The following is a 16,178-nucleotide window of genomic DNA, read 5'->3' as shown; positions in this document are numbered from 1 at the left end:
GAAGGGGATGACAGAGAATAAGATGGTTGGATGGCATCACCGACTCGATGGACATGAGTTTGAGCAAGCTCTGGAAGTTGGTAATGGACAGGGAGGCCTGGAGTGCTGTAGTCCATGGGGTTGCAAAGAGTTGGACAAGACTCAGCAACTGAACAATTTCCCCTAAATATGTTGTCTCAGGATAATTTTAATATGCTTGAAGAGAAGCTACCTATTGATTTGGGGGACGTATTTCTTCTTGGGTTACTCAGTATGATAGAGAATTTTATATATATATAAATGTTTTATATATATATATGTATATATATATAAATGTTTTATATATATATGTGTATATATATATATATATATATGCTGCTAAGTCGCTTCAGTCATGTCCAATTCTGTGAGACCCCATAGACGGCAGCCCACCAGGCTCCCCCATCCCTGGGATTCTCCAGGCAAGAACATTGGAGTGGGTTGCCATTTCCTTCTCCAATGCGTGAGAGTGAAAAGTGAAAGTGAAGTCGCTCAGTTGTGTCCAACTCTTAGCGACCCCATGGACTGCAGCCTACCAGGCTCCTCCATCCATGGGATTTTCCAGGCAAGAGTACTGGAGTGGGGTGCCATTGCCTTCTCTGATATATATATATAACTTTTTGACTGTGCAGTGTTGCATGTGGGATGTTAGCTCCTCAGTCAGGGGTTGAACCTGTACCCCCTGCATTGGAAGCACAGAGTCTTAACCACTGGACCACCAGGGAAGTCCCTGAAGAATAATTTTGACCACCTCTTTCAAGTTATAGAAGAAGTGAATGAATTCATTGTTGTTCAATCTTTCAGTCATATCTGACTCTGCGACCCCATGGACTGTAGCAAGCCAGGCTTCCCTGTCCTTCACTATCTCCCAAAGTTTGCTCAAATTCATGTCCATTGAGCCAGTGGTGCCATCCAACCATCTCACTCTCTGTCACCCCCTTCTCCTCCTATCCTCAGTCTTCCCCAGCATTAGGGTATTTTTAAATGGGTCAGCTCTTCACATCAAGTGGCCAAAGTATTTGAGCTTCAGCATCAGTCCTTCCAATGAATATTCAGGGTTGATCTCCTTTAGGATGGACTGGTTTGATCTCCTTGCAGTCCAAGGGACTCTGAAGAGTCTTCTCCAGCACCACAATTCAAAAGCATCAATTTTTCAGCACTCAGCCTTCTTTATCGTCCAACTCTCATATCTGCACATGACTACTGGAAAAAACCATAGCTTTGACTATACAGACTTTTGTCAGCAAAGTGAATGAATTCATACGTATGAAAATATTTTCCATCAAAGCATGCTCAAAAGTAAGTAGATATTTTTCTATTATTCTTTTGTATTACTAACACAACACTAATTTTAGGGCTCAAGTCTATTCAAACTGAAGTTGCTCAGTCATGTCTGACTCTTTGCAATCCCATGGACTGTAGCCTACCAGGCTACTCAGTCCATGGAATTTTCCAGGCAAGAGTACTGGAGTGGGTTGCCATTTCCTTCTCCAGGGGATCTTCCCAACCCAGGGATTGAACCCGGGTCTCCTGCACTGCAGGCAGATGCTTTACCATCTGAGCCACCAGGGAAGCCCAAGGAAGGAATCTAAAGAAGTCTATCCAGTACACAGCTAACAAATCAATTATTTGCTTTCTTTCTCAAAAAAATGTTTTCTTAGTTTCTTAAAAATGTCCTTTCTTTCTTAAAGATGAGTTATTTTCACATCAATACTGCTTTTAGAACTTATACAAATAATGGTGTTGATCAAGAAAGAAAAAAAAAGTTTATAACTTGTCTTCTGTATTTTGGAGAAGAAAGGGTTTAATTAAATGGCCAAGTCATTTTGTTTAGAGAAATAACTAGTTTTGTCTAACTGTTGTGCACAGCAGAAAATGACAGCTTTGAAAGAGCAGTAATGACCAATTAGGAAATACATTGACCGTGCTTTTTGATTTCTTGATTTGGGCTTCCTTGTTCTCATTGGCTAAATCACAAATTTACATTCATGCATTGCTGTAAGAGAAGCTTCTAAGCAATACCTAACTCACTGGCCTCTTTTCAGAAAAAAATTTAGCCCGCCTTTTCCTAGGAAATATCCAGATGAAATAATAAATCAGGAAACTGGAGTGGGTCACTATTGACTTGGAACAATTTGATGTTCGAACAAGCGATCACGTACAATTAGGAGGATAGGCACTTTGGCACAGAAGCCTGTCCCACCACATAAATTAAGACTGAGGTGACACAAGGTCAGACCAGTGAGCACTCTTATCAAGGTCTTATTTTTCTTTTCCCTTTACAAAGCCATCATTCTAGCCAGCCTTAAATAAGATGATTTAGAGTAGACAGAAGAATGAGTTCTATTACCAAATAGAGTTTCTTATTTGCCAGGAAATGTGATCCTTGAAAAGACAAAGCACTCTTTTCCAAAGAAAATGAGATTTGCAACCTTCTTGCAGCTCTCAATCTTTATCAATTTAAGAGTTAATGGGAAATAGCTTGAGAATTTACCCATGTGGGGCTCTGAGAATGCCCTGGCCCATCCCCTGTGGTCCTCTCTACCCAGCAGTACTATACTCCTCCTCCTTCTCAGATGTGACTCACGACCTTGAATCCCAGATCAGGCTTGGAATCAAAATTTCCCAAAGGACAAAAGCTTCATATCTCCCGGTTCCACCCTGTTTGAAGTTTCCGTTTGCCAAGATTCTCAACACAGGAAGACACTTTTATTCACACTTCTGTTGCCTGGAGATGCCCTCTTAAGTGTCTCAGAACCCAACTCACTCTAGTGTGTACTTGCTTGTGCAAGAGCCAGAGTGCTAGAGAGCTGTGTGAGTGTATGAGTGTGAGCATGTGTGAGCAATTTTAAATCGAATGCTCTTTAAAGTCTCTATATCAAAAAACACAAAAATAACAAAAACTTCAAACAACCAGAGTGTTCACTAATAGGCAGACAGTCTAACGACGTAATACATTCATACTATAGCACATCATATACTTATGAAAATTCTTAATCATATATGTAAAAACTAGACTGTGGGCCATGATCTATTCTTAAAGAAAAAAAGCAAGAAAAATGAATGGAAACAACCTATCTATATGTGTTCATAACACATATTTATATAATCATGGGAAAAGAGGGATGTATACACCCTAAATTTAACATTAATAAGAGGCCTTAATTAACAATAAGACTGAAGGGGAGACACAGCACATACATATTTAACTTACTTGAATTTCATTCTATGTGCTGAGGCACTTAAGGTATATATGTCAATAAAAGGAGGTAGTAAGTGAGTGCAACTCACTCAGGCGTGTCCGAGTCTTTGTGACTCCATGGACTTTACAGTTCATAGCCCTTCCCTTCTCCAGAGGATCTTCCCAACCCAGGGATCGAACCCAGTCTCCCACATTGCAGGTGGATTCTTTACCAGCTGAGCCACAGGGGAAGCCCAAGAATACTGGAGTGGGTAGTCTATCCCTTCTCCAGTGGATTTTCCCGACCCAGGAATTGAACTGGGCCTCCTGCATTGCAGGTGGATTCTTTATCGACTGAGCTATAATGGAAGCCCAAAGGAGGTGCAATAATATATAAATATACACACACAACATGAAATATCTGCTATAAAAAGGAATGAAATAATGCCATTTGCAGCAACGTGAATGGACCTAGACATTATCCTATGGAGTGAAGTAAGTCAGACAGAGAAAGACAAATATTACATCTCACTTACATGCGCAAACTAAAAATAACACAAACAAATTTATTTACAAGACAGAAATAGATCCACAGACATAGAAAACAAAGTTATGGTTACCAAAGGGGAAAGATAAAACAGGAGTATAGGATTAACAGATACAGACTACTATATATCAAATAAAGAGCAAGGTCCTACTGTACGAAACAGGGAGGTATATTCAATAACTTAGATTAACCTACCATGGAAAAGAACAGAAAAAAAAAACATACACTCACACATGCACGTGCGCACACACACACACACACACTGACATCTGAACGCCACTGTGCTGCATGCCTGAAATGAACACAATGTCGTAAATTAACTACACTTCAATTTTAAAGACAGACTTCTGGAACTCCACATACATTCTAGGCAGAAAGAAAGGTAGAAAGCTCAACCAAATTCCTCCTACAAGATAGCTCCCTTTCAGTCCCCCACCACACCTCCAACTGTTTCTTCTGTCTCCTAATCCAGTTGTCTTCTCCTGAAGTTCGCGCCTGTGCTCAGTCATGTCTGACTCTGTGATCCCTGTAGTCCGCCAGGCTCCTCTGTCCATGGGATTTCCCAGGCAGGAATACTGGAGAGGGTTGCCATTTCCTCCTCCAGGGGATCTTCCCAACCCAGGGACTAAACCCACATCTCCTGTGTCTCCTGTTACAGGTAAGATTCTTTACTGTTGAGCCATCCAGGAAGCCCAGTCCAGTTAGACATAAAAGTTGATTTATCTCATTTTACTTATTTCCTTTTTTCTCCCTGCTGAGGTATGATTAGAAAATTCAGATGAACTAACCAGGAAATCAAATTTCTGTAATAGTAGAATTTATTGTTATAGGCAAAACCAGACAAGAAAATATTATTGCCTTGAGGATAGAGAAAATTTATGATTTGGTTTATAGTTTTAGGACTGCGAGCTGTAAGAAGAATCCTCAGTGATTTTGCATCTAACCCTGGATTCAAAGCTTCAGCATGGAACAGGGGGCCTTAAGGAATTTTCAGATTCTCCATAAAATGTATGCAGAATAAAAATATGTTAGTGACAAAAGCAGTACTATTTTTCACTTAAAAAGTAGGAAAGGGAGTCATTTTTCATTCCTGTCTATGAACAAAGTTTTAGTATTAGAATTAGAGAACTTCTTTACCAAATATGGGGCTTCTCTGGTGGCTCCATCAATAACGAATCTGCCTGCAGTGCAGGAGACCCAGGTTCAGTCCCTGGGTTGGGAAGATCCTATGGAGGAGAGAATGGCAACCCACTTCAGTACTCTTGCCTGGAGAATCCCATGGCCAGATGAGCCTGGTGGGCTACAGCCCATGAGGTCAAAAAGAGTCAGACACTACTGAGCAACTTTCATTCATTCATTCTTACCAAATACGAATCGTAATTCAAATGTGACTTCAGCAGCCTAATTGACTGAACAGTGAAAAAGACAACCAAATTAGGAGCCAACCAAGTAACTTCCCACTGTCTTCATGAGATGTTTTGAAGAGGCAATCACCCAAAGTATTCCCCAATAAGCTGTTGGTTTGTAGTAGGTTTACAAATGTGATAACAACCCAAGGTGCCTTTTGTATCAGAAGTATTAGCATTGCAAAGATTTGAAAATGGAATGGACTCCCCTCTGCAGACAGCAGTCTTTCAGAAAGAGGGGTTACCTGGGTGTGTCTTTGTGGTACATATAGATTTACACACATACCTAAACACACATAGGTAAATGCAATTGTGCATATACTCATATATTAATACCCACATACATGCCATAAACACATATACATGCAAACATATGTCTGAAGACATATTTATGTATTCAGATGTATATAACATATGTGTATAAATTTAAGGTAGCAAATACATATTTGCATACACATATATATGCTTTACGGAGAAGGCAATGGCACCCCACTCCAGTACTCTTTCCTGGAAAATCCCATGGACAGAGGAGCCTGGTAGGCTGTAGTCCATGGGGTTGAGAAGAGTCATACACGACTGCTCGACTTCACTTTCACTTTTCACTTTCACGCATTGGAGAAGGAAATGGCAACCCACTCCAGTGTTCTTGCCTGGAGAATCCCAGGGACGGGGGAGCCTGGTGGGCTGCCATCTATGGGGTCGCACAGAGTCGGACAGGACTGAAGTGACTTAGCAGCAGCAGCAGCAGCATATATGCTTTAACTGGCAACCAGAATATATATGCATAAAGAGAACTTCCCCAGGCCTTGGTATTTATATTATTTATAAGTACATATACATGATAACGGAGAAGGCAATGGCAGCCAACTCCAGTACTCTTGCCTGGAAAATCCCATGGACAGAGGAGTCTGGAGGGCTGCAGTCCATGCGGTCGCTGAGGATCAGACACGACTGAGCGACTTCACTTTCACTTTTCATCTTCATGCATTGGAGAAGGAAATGGCAACCTACTCCAGTGTTCTTGCCTGGAGAATCCCAGGGACGGGGGAGCCTGGTGGGCTGCCATCTATGGGGTCGCACAGAGTCGGACATGACTGAAGCGACTTAGAGCAGTAGCATACATGATAAAGCAAGATTTGAAAAAAGTGAATATATATATAACATTAATACCTAAAGACATCAACTCTTAGAATAGACACCAAGACTTCAAAGACTGTGGATGACCAAGAAACAAGATAATAGAAATAATAGCTGAACTCCTTGCCCCAAATGAGCAGAATTTGGAAATGAAGTAAACATGATGAATAGTGAGAGAAAGAAAAGTTTGGAGAGCAGGGAGAGGACTCAAGTACAGGACTGGAAATCAGAGAGTTTCAAGAACTAGAATGATTACTATTCAGTCTTAAGTTGGTTTACATTCCTGTGATTAAACAAGCCCACCCCTGATGTCTCTAGGACCTGTACTAATGTTTCACTAAATCAGCTGACCTTTGAACTACACAGGTTTGAACTGCACAATGCCACTTACAATGTGGATGTGTTACAATAAACATGTACCCCAGTACTCCATGATCCAAGGTAGGTTGAATCTTTGGATACAGAACTGCAGCTAAGGGAGGTGTGGGGGGGCAAGGTGGAAAACAGAAGACCACTAAGAAAGAAAAACTGACGAGTGATTCCACAAAATAGGTTTGGAGACAGTTATTCAAAGAAAAATGCAACCTAATTCCAAAGACACATGTACCCCAGTGTTCATCACAGCGTTCTTTACAGTAGCCAGGACATGAACGCAACTTAAACGTCCGTCAGCAGAGGAGTGGATAAAGATGTAATGCAAATATACAATGGAATATTATTCAGCCATAAAAAGGAACAAAATTGGGTCATTTGTAGAGATGTGGACAAATCTAGAATCTGTCATACACAGTGAATAGGTCAGAAACAGAAAAAGAGAGACTGTATATTAATGCATGTATGTGGAATCTAGGAAAATGGTCCTGATGAACCTATCTTCAGGGCAGAGACAGAGACGCAGGCGTAGGGAATGGACCTGTGAACATGGGGTGGAGGCATGTGAGATGAGGGAGATGAATTGAGAAAGTAGCACGGACATGTATACACTACCACATGTTAGACAGATAGCTAGTAGGAAGCAGCTGTATAACAGAGAGCTCAACTCGGCGCTCTGTGACGGCCTGGAGGGGTGAGATGGGAGGATGGAAGGGAGGTCCAAGAGGGAGGGGATATATGCACACCATAGCTACTTCACAGTGCTGTAAAGTAGAAACATTGTAAAACAACTATACTCCAGTTTTGAAAAAAATTTTAAGTAAAATGCAACTGTGAGGAGCAAGTAGGTCCAACAGTTCTAGGACAGACTATAAGGATTCAGAAAATCCAGCTCTCATGAATAATCATACACAGTTCTCATACTACTTAACAGTGTAGATGTCAGAAATAGCTGCCAGAAAAAAAATTACCAATACTTCCATATTAGGGGTATTTCCATGTATTTTAAGTATTTTCATACCATGTGTGTTTAAATCAATGCTTATAAGGATGTTTCATAGTCTGAATAAATTAAATCTATTAATCTTTTTTGGGCTCCAAAATCACTGCAAATGGTGATTGCAGCCACGAAATTAAAAGATGATTGCTCCTTGGAAAGAAAGTTATGACCAACCTAGATAGCATATTAAAAAACAGGAACATTACTTTGCCAACAAAGGTCCATCTAGTCAAGGCTGTGGTTTTTCCGGTAGTCATGTATGGATGTGAGAGTTGGTCTATAAAGAAAGCTGAGCGTCAAAGAATTGATGCTTTTGAACTGTGGTGTTGGAGAAGACTTTTGAGAGTCCCTTGGACTGCAAGGAGAACCAACCAGTCCATCCTAAAGGAAATCAGTCCTGGGTGTTCATTGGAGGGACTGATGTTGAAGCTGAAACTCCAATACTTTGGCCACCTGATGCAAAGAGCTGACTCATTTGAAAAGACCCTGATGCTGGGAAAGATTAAGGGCAGGAGGAGAAGGGGACGACAGAGGATGAGATCACCGGATGCCATCACCGACTCAATGGTCATGAGTTTGAGTAAACTCCAGGAGTTGGTGATGGACAGGGAGGCCTGGAGTGCTGCAGTCCATGGGGTCACAAAGAGTTGGACATGACTAAGCGACTGAACTGAATAAATTAATCTTTAAATTATATACATATTAAATGTATTTATACATAAAAATTATTCTGAATAATATCCTGAAGAATGTCAAGTTCTTTATATCCATAAAGATGTTCCAGAAAAAGAAACTAACTTTCAGAGAAATCAAATGACTGTCTCAGGGATGAATGACAGAAACAAGTTAACTCCAGTTAACAATTCAGACAAGATTCCTATCTAAGCCCAGAAGTGCCATAAAGTCCAGACTCATTCTATAAGCGATCATTCTTCATTTCACAGCAATTCCAGATAAAAATAAGAGTTTTTAATTTAGCAGGGCCTTCTCACCATTGATGAGTTTTCTGATTCTTTCTCCTGACTTTCTTCCATCAGTTCTATCACTGACACCATCTTACTCATCCCTGAGTACTGAAGCATATGATTCTATCTTCCAGCAGTCTTTAAAATGCCTCATAATTCTATCCTTATTCGCTTCCCTGGGAACTAGTATTTAAACATGATCTAACCTGAGTTCCTCCCCATCAAGTGTCAATCCCAACCTGCTGGGCCCCCAGGCACCATATTATTTCCATGAATCACTGACCATCAATTATGTTCAAACTCCCATGTTCAAACTGCTTCATGGTTCCTATATACTGTTTAACTGAGCACAGGCTTCACATTCAGCGTGCTTCCCTTGTGGCTCAGCTGGTAAAGAATCTGCCTGCAGTTCTTCTGCAGGAGACCTGGGTTCGATCCCTGGGTTGGGAAGATCCCCTGGAGAAGGGAAGGGCTACCCACTCCAGCATTCTGGCCTGGAGAATTCCATGGATTGTGTAGTCCATGGGGTCGAGAAAGAGTTAGACACGACTGAGCGACTTTCACTTTTCACTTTCACCTTGAGGTTCAGAGCTCTCTGCCAGATGAGAGCTGCAGCTCTCAACATATCTTCCACTAGGCTTCCCACAGCCCTAATTTCCAGTGAAGCCAGCCCCAGAACCCTTCACTCTTCTCCAAACACACCCACATGTTTTTCTGCCTCTAAACCATTTCTTCCATTTTTCTTCACTCAGAATTCCAACTGTCCACCCTTTGGAATAAAAACCTCCTTATACTAAAAGACTTATGTCAAATGCTACAATTTTTCCAGAATTTACATCACAATATTTAATTCCTACCTTAATGGAACCCTCATAGAAATACATAGAAATTATATTCTTCTTTGCCTTATAGGCATTTGGTATTTCTCTGAACCTCCCTACTCAGCGGGAACCTGTCATGTATTCCTCATCTTTTGTAGCACCTGTATTTTATTTTATTTTTAAACTTTACAATATTGTATTAGTTTTGCCAAATACCGAAATGAATCTGCCACAGGTATACCTGTGTTCCCCATCCTGAACCCTCCTCCCACCTCCCTCCTCATACCATCCCTCTGGGTCGTCCCAGTGCACCAGCCCCAAGCATCCAGTATCGTGCATCGAACCTGGACTGGCGACTCATTTCTTACATGATATTATACATGTTTCAATGCCATTCTCCCAAATCTCCCCACCCTCTCCCTCTCCCACTGAGTCCATAAGACTGATCTATACATCAGTGTCTCTTTTGCTGTCTCGTACACAGGGTTATTGTTACCATCTTTCTAAATTCCATATATATGTGTTAGTATACTGTATTGGTGTTTTTCTTTCTGGCTTACTTCACTCTGTATAATAGGTTCCAGTTTCATCCATCTCATTAGAACTGATTCAAATGTATTCTTTTTAATGGCTGAGTAATACTCCATTGGGTATATGTACCACAGCTTTCTTATCCATTCATCTGCTGATGGGCATCTAGGTTGCTTCCATGTCCTGGCTATTATAAACAGTGCTGCGATGAACATTGGGGTACATGTGTCTCTTTCCCTTCTGGTTTCCTCAGTGTGTATGCCCAGCAGTGGGATTACTGGAGTTAACTGACCTTCATTTTATTATTTTTTAACTTTTCCTTTTATATGGGAATACAGTTGATGAAAATGTCGAATTAGTTCCAGGTATACAGCAAAGTGATTCAGTTATACATATGCATGTGTTTACAACATCTTACGGGGCTTCCCTGGTGGCTCAGTGGTAAAGAATCCGCCCACCGACGCAGGAGACACAGGTTTAATCCCTGGGTCAGAAAGATCCTCTGGAGAATGAAATGGCAACCCACTCCAGTATTTTTGCCTGGGAAATCCCAGGGACAGAGGAGCCTGGTGAACTACAGTCCATGGGGTTGCAAAGAGTCAGACATGACTAAGCAACTACACCACATCTTTAATAGCACAACATCTTTAACAGTAAACAGAGTCTAGCAAATATACAGCACTTAGTGTGTGCAAGTGTGAGTGCTTAGTCACTCAGTCGTGTCCAACTCTTTGCAGCCCTTTGGATTGTAACCCTCTAGGCTCCTCTGCCCATGTGATTCATGGGTTTGATCCCTGGATCTTCTTGACCCGGGGATCAAACCCAAGTCTCCTTCATCTCCCACACTGCAGGCATATTCTGTACCCAATGAGCCATCAGGGAAGGCCATATAGCACTTTATGTATGTGTGTGTGTGTGTATGTGTGTGTGTGTTAGTTGCTCAGTCGTGTCTGACTCTTTGTGACCCCATGGACTGTATGTAGCTTGCCAAGTTCCTCTGTCCATGGAATTCTCCAGGCAAGAACACTGGAGTGGGTTGCCATTCCCTTCTCCAATAGCACTTTAGAGAACTGGCTACAGTGGATTCAATTAGCTTTTCCAAGTTCCTAAAACTGAAACTCTTTTAAGTGATGTATTTCAAAAAGTGATTGGAAAAATGTTTAAGAAACCAATACTTTAAGTGTAATCACAGGTACCCAGGGGGTTATTCAGGATATCCTGAATTCCAAACCAAATATTTGTTTTTATAGAATCAAACATTTGACTGTTCTTAAAGAAATATTTCACTAAAATGAGTTTCCTCCTCATTAGACCATCACATCCACATGAATAATCGCTGGGTCAGATCTTTATGCTATAGAATTTGGAGGAAGATCCATGTGCCAGGAGCCAGTGGAGACTGGGAGAGAGAGACCACTTGTGATCGTGTGTAAACGTCATCACTTTCAACCAGCTCATCTAAAGTAAGTATGTCTCCTATGAGTCACGGTGTAAGAATCCCAGTGGACTTAACTTGAAAAGAGCACAGTGTATCTCCTACAGCTGCTCTCCCGTTGAGCCAAAATTGCTGTCCTGGCTTGACCTTTTGAACTTTGGATCAATAACAGGTCCCCCCCACCCCCAAGACATTAATGAAACTAAATTGCTTTCACAATATCAACTGACTAACAAACACAAAGCCAGGCTCTTTATCTGTCTATCTCTTTCTATCCATTCATCCTAGCTCACCTTTTGCGCATCCCAAAATAATGTTATATAGACATATACAAGCATATTCATCTGTACTGAGTACTGACTTTATGCAAAACACTATTCTAAGTCTCCTGCATCTGTTAAACCTCACAAAAATCCCATAAGATAGCTACTTTATTATTCCCATTTTACAGAAGAAGAAATCAAGGCTCAGGAATGTTAAGTAACTGCCCAAGTTCAGACAGATGTTAAGTGTAGGATTCAAATCCTGGAAAACTTCTCCCAGAGCCCACAGTCTTAACCACTCTATGATACCCTGCCAGAGCAGAACTGTGTTTTCTTCACAGAGGTGGGGAAAGTCTCTGGAAGTTACTCTATTTTTGAAAATCATCTATAGGAGCTCATCACAGAGACCAAGGCCCAGAAGCACATAAAACATAAAAGACAACCTGCTGTTTCTATCTTGAGTGAGTGCTCAGTTGTGTTCGACTCTTTGCAACCCCATGGACTGTAGCCCAGGAGGCTCCTCTGTCCATGAGATTTCCCAGGCAAGAATACCGGAGTGGGTTGCCATTTCCTTCTCCAGGGGATCTTCCTGACCCAGGGATCGAACCCATGTCCCCTGTGTCTCCTGTATTGCAGGCAGATTCTTTTTACTGCTGAGCCACTGGGGAAGCCCATGTTTCTATCTTACTGGCCATAATATAGGAATTATTTCTTGCAGACAGAATGGAGTAGCTAAACTTGAAGCACAGAATAAGCGGGCAAGCTGGCAAGATAACCAGATAGACTGTGTGTAAGGCTGTCCTCACTGACCTGGCAAATGTAGCCAGTGCATTTGCAGGCGCAGATTCTACACCAGGCCCAGCGAGCCGGCATCAATGGGCAACAGTCAGAAAGATGAGGACTGGAAACAAACGCAGTTCTTTCATTCGGTCTTAAATATAGAGAAGCAGGAATGTACACACAAGCAAACAAAACCATGCATGACTCAGGGCTGCATTTTGCACCAGGATGGAAGGAATGTAGTGACAAAGATGTCAGGATGAAACAAAAAGTCATTTTCCATGGGAGATAATCAGAGTACATATACATACCACAGCTACCCTTTAACTAACAGAAAGGAAACCGATCAGCTTCTTTAAAAGGGGAGTTCAAGCTACTGGTAACCAGAACTAGCTTACTGGCTAAAAAACTGCATTCTGCTTCTGATGTTTCCAATCCAAGAACAATGCAAAATGCCCTGAAAAATGTGTCCAGAACTCACGATATTGAGGAGGCCTTGCCAGAGGCAATCAAAGCCAGAGAAGCCAGGTAACAGTTGAATTTGGAGAGAAATATTAGACAATACTTAGCTTTCATTCCAAAGGGCTGCCCTTAATAGCGCTGAAGCATGTGGGACTGACAAGCTAAAATAAGTTGTGGCATTCAATACTTTTAAAGGGTTGAACCGCAGCCTCCAAGGCTACACAAACACACAGGAGCACCTGTGGCCCTCCAAATTACTTATATGACTTTTTTTTTTCATTGTCAAACAGCCCACATATTACGTACCCTCCCTGTGCTTCTAGGCCCAAATGCCACAGGAGAAAAAAAAAAAACATTTTTCTATAAACTCATGCTTGATCTCTCTGTTAGTGTTGGACTCTTATTCTCAGTACACTGTGGGTAAAATAAGTGGATTTTTTTTTTTTCCTACGAGTCTGCCAAACACTGGTGGGAACGCACTGTGTGTATTCCCACAAAAGTGCACTGAGGATGCACTTTTACTGACCGAGGGCCTGGATCATTCACAATGACCTGATTGAGGTTCTTGGCTCCAAGCAAATGGTGCTGTTATGAGAAACTGGTTATAGACGTGAGGGGTGTTCTCTTCGAAGAAATAGCTTGACCCCTTCCAGTATGAGAACCCAAATCACTCCTTTAAAATGTGCAAAGGAAATGAATGTATTTTCACTCCACCCTTACAAAACACCAAGCTGCATTGAAGCCAAAAAACGGGAGCAGCAAAAACAATACAAAAGCCATCGCTCCCAAGAAAACAGGGGCCTGCTCGTGTTGGTGTACGGTTTTCTGATATAGGCCACTACGTGTCAACTACATGCTACCTACGAGAGGGCAAATCCACATTCAAAAACACAGTGGGCTTCCCTGGAATTTAGGAAAATCACATTCTCCTGTACTTCCTTGGTAAAGAAAGAAAACAGGGGTCAGAAACTAAAGCCACACTGTCGATCAGCTACCCTTCAATTAAGACATAAAACAAATAGGGGCTTCCACTCTGCAAATATGATGATTAACATGCGTGACCAGGGTGGAGGGGCTTCCACTCTGCAAATATGATGATTAACATGCGTGATCAGGGTGGAGAGCCCAGCGAAATAACTCCATTTACGGGGAAGTGGGGAGGATTGGTCTGTAATGAGGAAGCAACAGTAGAAGCTGAGATTTGTAATCGAGCGAGGGAACCTTAGCAAATATTATTTCCACTGAAGTCTGGGCCCTAGGGCAGAGGTCGGGGTTAAGAGAGGTGATTCCAGAACCCACTGGCGGAAGGCAGGGCCCTCCCCCCGTCGCCCGCTCCCCGTGGTGGCTTCTAGGATGCTGATGGGATGGTCCCCAGCCTCCGCTTCCCCCAAGGGGCCGAAGCCCCCTGGGGAGCGCGTGCGGAGGGCCTGGCGCCGCGCCCCCTTACCTGCACAGGTGCTGCCGTCGTAGGTCTCGCACACCCACTCGTGGCACTCGCACAGGGGCCCGAAGTACACGCCGGGCTCGCTCACGTGACAGATGCACACCCCGCAATCGCAGCGGCCGCGGCCGTGGCACAGAGCGCCCCCTGGGGGCTGCCCGGGCGCGCGGCACCTGCGCTCCGACTCGGCCCGGGACAGCCTGCACGCGGCGGCGCCCGGGCCGCTCCTGCAGGGGCGACAGACCACAGCGGGGGCCACGATCACGTCCAGGCACTGCTCCTTCTGCTCCGAGCACCCGCCCCCAACCCGCCCCGCCGCCGCGGCCTCCCAGGGTCCACCCAGATCCCGAACTGGAGACCGAACGCCAACCCCCTGGGGATCGTTAGCCTGGGCACCCCCTCCTCCCCCGTTTCTCCGAGAACCAAGCTGATGCTATCCACTGGTCATCACCGGAGAAATGACCACAGATGTCTAAGTGGTGACCTGCCCCACCGAAGAAGAGGACCGTCTTCCAGGTGAACTGGAGGATCCGGGCCTGCCCCTTGGAGTTCCGCCACTGAACCTTACACAGCGCATTTAGATTAAATGCAAATTAATCCAAAGTCTGACTCTTGGCTGACTTTTCAGTTCTCTTTCAAAAGTCCTGTTGCTAGCTGATGGTCAGGAGCAGTTGTTTTATGAAAAAGGAGAGATGATTATATAGAAAGAACCATACAGGTTATGATAACAGAAGACATAAGGCTTTTTCAAGTTGCAAGAAGCGATACTTAGAAACTATACTTTCAAAGCATACAAGTTTAGTTATCGCGATGTGCCTCCAATCCTCTTTGAAAATGTCATGCAAAATGTTAATGCGAGCCCCACGCAATAGCTCTGCCTTCTACGTGGTGAGAGCACAAAGGTACACCTGGCATGGCAGAAAATTCTTCCTGATACGTATTGGAGTAGGAGGAAATGATAAATGTATTCAATGATTGTATTTTTCCCAAGGAAGGGCAAATGAACAGGGGTAAGGTAATACACAGTGTAGATGGAAGAAGAATCATCGGAACAGGTTGAAAAACAGTTGATTTGGCGTCCAACTTCCTAACTGCCCTTGGCTTGGGGCAGCCATCCCGGAGCTTTGAGTCCCGCACGCAAGGCAGGGCAGGTCTGTCTTCAAGAAAAACAAACCAGACTTACCTCAGAGACGGCGAAAAGCTCTGTGGAACAGCTGACAGCCCCCCCGGCAGGAGAAGGGAGGACACCAGCAGCAAGACGCTCGCCAAGCCTGCGGGACGCATGCTGAGTTTCCAGGCTGCAGAAGCAAGGAGCGTGGCTGCGAGGTGGGGCTCCCGGGGGCAGGGGGGCGGGGAGACCGAGGGGAGAGACGTGCCCCCAGCAGACGACCGGGCAGAGGGACCCGCAAACACCCAGGCGTGCAGGACCCGGGCTCTACCCGGAGCTGCGAGGGCGTGGATGAGCTGCCTGCGAGGGTTTGGGCGGCAGCACTCTGGGCGGGGTGCTGGTACCAAACCCCTCAAGTGGAGAGTCTAGGCAGGGAAGTAATTAGAAACAGTTGTACAAGCAGATGGTTTATTTTGACATAAAAAAAAAAAAAAGAAAGAAAGAAAAATGTCCTGTTCAAAGATTTGAGAGAATTGTTCCTTTCTTCAAGTACAGGCCCCAGAAATATTTGACAAGAGGCTATTTGGGCTGGCTGACATTAAAGGGACAGATAAGATAATCCCCAGAGATGAGGAGAGGAAGGGGGGAGTTAGGTGATGTCAGGAGGGAATTCCTTTTCACCCCTTGCTCTTCAAGAATGTGTGCTCTTGG

General features: G+C 43.5%; 1 protein-coding gene across 1 annotated transcript in view; it reads right to left on the bottom strand.

The window, feature by feature from the left end:
• ITGBL1 (integrin subunit beta like 1) overlaps positions 1 to 15,879 on the bottom strand; it is a 236,027-nt gene extending 220,148 nt beyond the window's left edge. Inside the window, exons 1-2 of the mRNA XM_070800449.1 lie at positions 15,543 to 15,879; positions 14,366 to 14,586 (exon numbers count right to left, since the gene is read on the bottom strand). Coding sequence (XP_070656550.1) covers positions 14,366 to 14,586; positions 15,543 to 15,643 — 322 coding nt within the window. The 5' untranslated portion in view covers positions 15,644 to 15,879. The remainder of the gene's footprint in view (positions 1 to 14,365; positions 14,587 to 15,542) is intronic.
• Between the last annotated feature and the right edge of the window lie 299 nt (positions 15,880 to 16,178).

This window comes from Bos indicus, chromosome 12 (assembly GCF_029378745.1).
Source record: "Bos indicus isolate NIAB-ARS_2022 breed Sahiwal x Tharparkar chromosome 12, NIAB-ARS_B.indTharparkar_mat_pri_1.0, whole genome shotgun sequence".
NCBI lineage: Eukaryota > Metazoa > Chordata > Mammalia > Artiodactyla > Bovidae > Bos > Bos indicus.
Note: the sequence above shows the minus strand (reverse complement) of the source record. Positions and strands in the feature narration are given on the sequence as shown.